This window comes from Corylus avellana, chromosome ca2 (assembly GCF_901000735.1).
Source record: "Corylus avellana chromosome ca2, CavTom2PMs-1.0".
In the NCBI taxonomy this organism is placed as follows: Eukaryota; Viridiplantae; Streptophyta; class Magnoliopsida; order Fagales; family Betulaceae; genus Corylus; species Corylus avellana.
Window position 1 is genome coordinate 23,205,236 of NC_081542.1, and position 4,131 is coordinate 23,209,366.

Genomic DNA, 4,131 nt, shown 5'->3' on the forward strand with positions numbered 1-4,131 from the left:
AGAATCATGTCGTAAACCATACGAATCATCGAAATACTCATGATAACATAATCATCACATTATCTTGCAAATCCATAAAAGCTTATAGAAACATTACATCAAACATTCATCCAACATATCTCATAGAACATCACCAACAATCATAGTATCTCAAAACATCATACATCAATCGTTCAAGCAAAACATCTTTTATACTTTAAAAATAGTACATTGTGCCCAGTAAGTAAAATACTTACCTTTTTCGCTTGAGTACCCTTCGGTGGATTCTTTTCTCAACCGCAATGCACCTAAGCATTTACATAATAAACATATAATTAAGCTTTATTCTTAACTTAACAATTCACACTCTATAAAGATACTTGAGCACTACAAGTATCACGCTCCATTAGCTAATGGATTAATTATCTAATAACTTAGTTACATTGAACTATGATTCTACATTATAATATATTAAATCACTAAATCTTGAGGCATATACATAGACTCTAGGTTAAGCATTACACTTAACCCATAATTGTTATTCTCTTCTAAGCCATTTAATCTAGCAATTTACCCAAAACTTTATAATTCTCATAACACTTACAATAATCATTATGATTTTATTATGACATATTAGACCCTAAACCCTATAGTTATCAATTTCCATGGAACCCATGAAAATCTAGGATTAATTAACGCTTGAAATGTAATTAAGCCATTCAAACAAGATTGCTATTGTTCATATGCCTAAAGCCCCAAATTAATTCAAACCATATAAAATTAGGGTTTATGTCCATATTTTACCAATAAGTAAAATTGGAGTTTCGACCCATTAATAAAATAACCCAAAACTTGAATAATGCATAACAATCCACTACACACAAAAATCCCAAGCTAATTTTAGGAATTAAGCTTCTAATTAAAATTTCCCAATTTTTGGACCTAATTAGAAATTCCCCAAATAAACATGCTTTCAAGCTTGATATACAATGGGTAGAACAAAACCTTAAAGAGAAACTAAAAATTCAACCATATAACAAAATCCCCAAAATTCCTTTCAAGAACCCTAGTTTTTGGACCTAAAGAAATCCCTAATAATTCATGTCATTTTCGTTTCCTATAATCAATGGGTAAGATGAAATCACAAAGAAAAGCTTTAGCATTTACCATTCAAGCTTCCATGGCCAAAATCCCCCTTCAAATTCGTCACTTCCCTTTTCTTTTGTTTTTCTTCTTTCTTCTTCTCCTTCTTCTTTCTCTTTCTTTCCCGCAGCCTGCAGTACCTCTCTCTTTCTCTCTCTCTCAATCAAGGCCGTGTGTGTGGGTGTGTGGAAGGAGAAAGAGTGAGGGAGAATGGGGAAAAAGGGGGGGCTGCTGTGTGTGCATGAGATGGGGGGTGAGGGAGAAAGAAAGAAGGAAGGAAAGAAAGAAAGGATTGGGGGGTGGGCTGCACGTGGGACCCACAACATAAAGCTTTCCTTTTGTAATTTTTCTTTTTTTAAAAAAAACTCTCTTTCTATTTTTAAAGCCCCCAACTATTTAAAATTGCAAGATTTACACCCCACTACTTATAATTCATATTTCACCCTTACCATTTATTCCAACTACAATTTACCCATACATATAATTATTTACCACACTATGACTTATTATCACACTAACATTATTATTAGTTAATCTCTTTATCACTTTAAACTTGTATTACATAAATATATCATCGTTAAATAATATTGTTATTATATTATTATCTCACAAATATTATTATTATAATATCTATTATTCCAAATCATTTCATGTGCAATTTTATCATATTAATAATAAACTTAATAATTATCTAGGCGTTACATAAAGTAAACGTGAACATAGAAACATTGAAAGTCTCTGCATATCAGAAATGTCTTTATATGGAACATGAGATAGACGTACTAGATTAAGTGGTTGGTAGGATTTTTATATGTCAGTTGTTTGCATTTGCAACGCAACCATGCTTACAGAGAAATTCGTAGCTACATCAATTATCAACCAATATTCAAGCGGTTAAAATGTCTAAACATGAAATGTACTATTCATATGTTGTAGTTATTGTATTCCCCAATACTAGATGCATTAAAGAAAAATAAAAATTTCAGGAAAGAAAAAAAAAAATGTAGGAGAAACTATGTTTATTCAACCTCTAAAATAAAAGCTAGCCCTAAACAATGACTCCCTCTAAAATCAAGAAATAAACAATTCAGAGAAATTTGTGCTCAATTATTCTATCATCCTTCACTCTCAAAATCAATGTGTGTATATATATATATATATATGTCTCTCAAAAACCAATGTTTCCCAAGGGAAAAAAGAAATTACTGAGTTCTTGTGGAATCTAAGATCCAAAACCCCTTAAACTTGTGCTCAGTGACCTACCAAACAACTTGAGTGGCTAAAGTTACATTACTAAATCAGTTCCCTACTTGCAATGTGCAAAGATAGTGGCATGTTCTTTTTCCCCACCGAGAAAAAATTTCTGTATATTTAACATAATGAAATTACCACTTAAGCCTAATAGCTTTATTTATTGAATAATTGCATGCTGAATGAAAATGAAATATGATTTGGTACCTAAGTTTCTCCTTTTTTTTTATTATTATTATTTTTTTTTATCTTTATCTTTCTAATTTACCTAAGTTTCTCTTGATGCTTAACTTTGTTGAATATGAAAGATTGAAGCTTTATATGAGTGAGTGTGATCTTTATTTTTTATTTTTATGATAATTCATACTAGCAATCTAAGTCATAAATAATCTTCATTTGTAGAGGATATATGGCACCAGAATATGCATTATGGGGTTATTTAACCTATAAAGCAGATGTCTATAGCTTTGGGGTTGTCGCAATGGAAATTGTTGCTGGAAAAAGCAACATGAAATATCGACCAAATGAGAATTGTGTATGCCTTCTAGATTGGGTAAGATTGATCTTTTTCTTTAATATATGCTACTATAAATAACGTTTGGAGGCCTAGCTGCTCTTTTGTCCCTTTCCACTGAATTTGATCATCCTAATCTCTTACTCTAGCCTCAAGCAACAAAATAAACTAACATATGTTGATTTGGCTTGTTCACTTCACACTTGAGTTTAGCTAATTGACATTTTTTTTTCTATCCCAGCATTATCCGACTTTGTTCATATGGCAGTGTCATTCAGTCCTTGGATATTATTATTATTGTTTAAGAAAAAAAAAATTGTTGATTGACACTGTCACGCCAGCAGGGTGGGATAATAATGGGATAAAAAGAGTGATTTCTAGCGGTGCTCAATTTTTTTCTATGCGTACAGCTGCTTATTCTTTCATTGATTTGTTACTTTTCATTTCCATTCTCTTTTCTATGCTTATTATAGGCACTTGTTCTACAACAAAAAGGTAATCTAATGGAGCTGGTGGATCCACAGTTGGGTTCCGAGTTAAACGAGGAAGCTATTAGAATGATCAAAGTAGCTCTCTTATGCATTAATCCATCGCCATCACTTAGACCCACCATGTCTGCAGTAGTAAGCATGCTCGAAGGCCAAACCATTGTTGATGAAGTTACCATTGATTCAAATATATATGGCGGTGAATTGAGGTCTAGTGCCTTAAAAGACCAGTTTGAACAACTCCAACGAGCACCAATGAGCACAAGTGGAGCAGAGAGCCTTCTGTATTCATCAGAAGCAACATGGGTTGGATCTTCTTCTACATCTGGCCAAGATCTCTATCGAGTTAATCTTGATTCTCAGTAATTTCAGCATACTGAGAATTATGAATAAAAGAATTTCAGCATACTACTCATTACATTATGAGAGCTAAACACAATATATATATATACTATGGACATACCCTTTTAGTTGTCTTTGCTTACCTTGCTCAAGAAAAGTTGTGCTTTTTAGACTGCATTTACTTATAATAATTTGATGTATTTCATTCTTATGTTTTTGTGATTGAAATCATATTTTCTACTTGGAAAAAAGATAGCATTGATAAATTATCACGTATTATAAAAAAAAGGTATGTTACACAACCATATTTTTTATAAATTTAATAAATCAATCATTAGTTTTGTGGACTCATATTGACTCCACATAAATTCAATGGTGAGGTTTTTAGTAATTTTTTACTTGAAAAAAAAAAAT

At 31.7% G+C, this 4,131-nt stretch overlaps 1 protein-coding gene across 1 annotated transcript in view; it reads left to right on the forward strand.

Annotated features, from left to right (window-relative positions):
* LOC132168621 (probable leucine-rich repeat receptor-like serine/threonine-protein kinase At3g14840) overlaps window positions 1–3,862 on the forward strand; it is a 20,073-nt gene extending 16,211 nt beyond the window's left edge. Inside the window, exons 23-24 of the mRNA XM_059579614.1 lie at window positions 2,776–2,926; window positions 3,361–3,862. Of these exons, the coding sequence (XP_059435597.1) occupies window positions 2,776–2,926; window positions 3,361–3,741 (532 nt within the window). The 3' untranslated portion in view covers window positions 3,742–3,862. The remainder of the gene's footprint in view (window positions 1–2,775; window positions 2,927–3,360) is intronic.
* The last annotated feature ends 269 nt before the right edge of the window (window positions 3,863–4,131 follow it).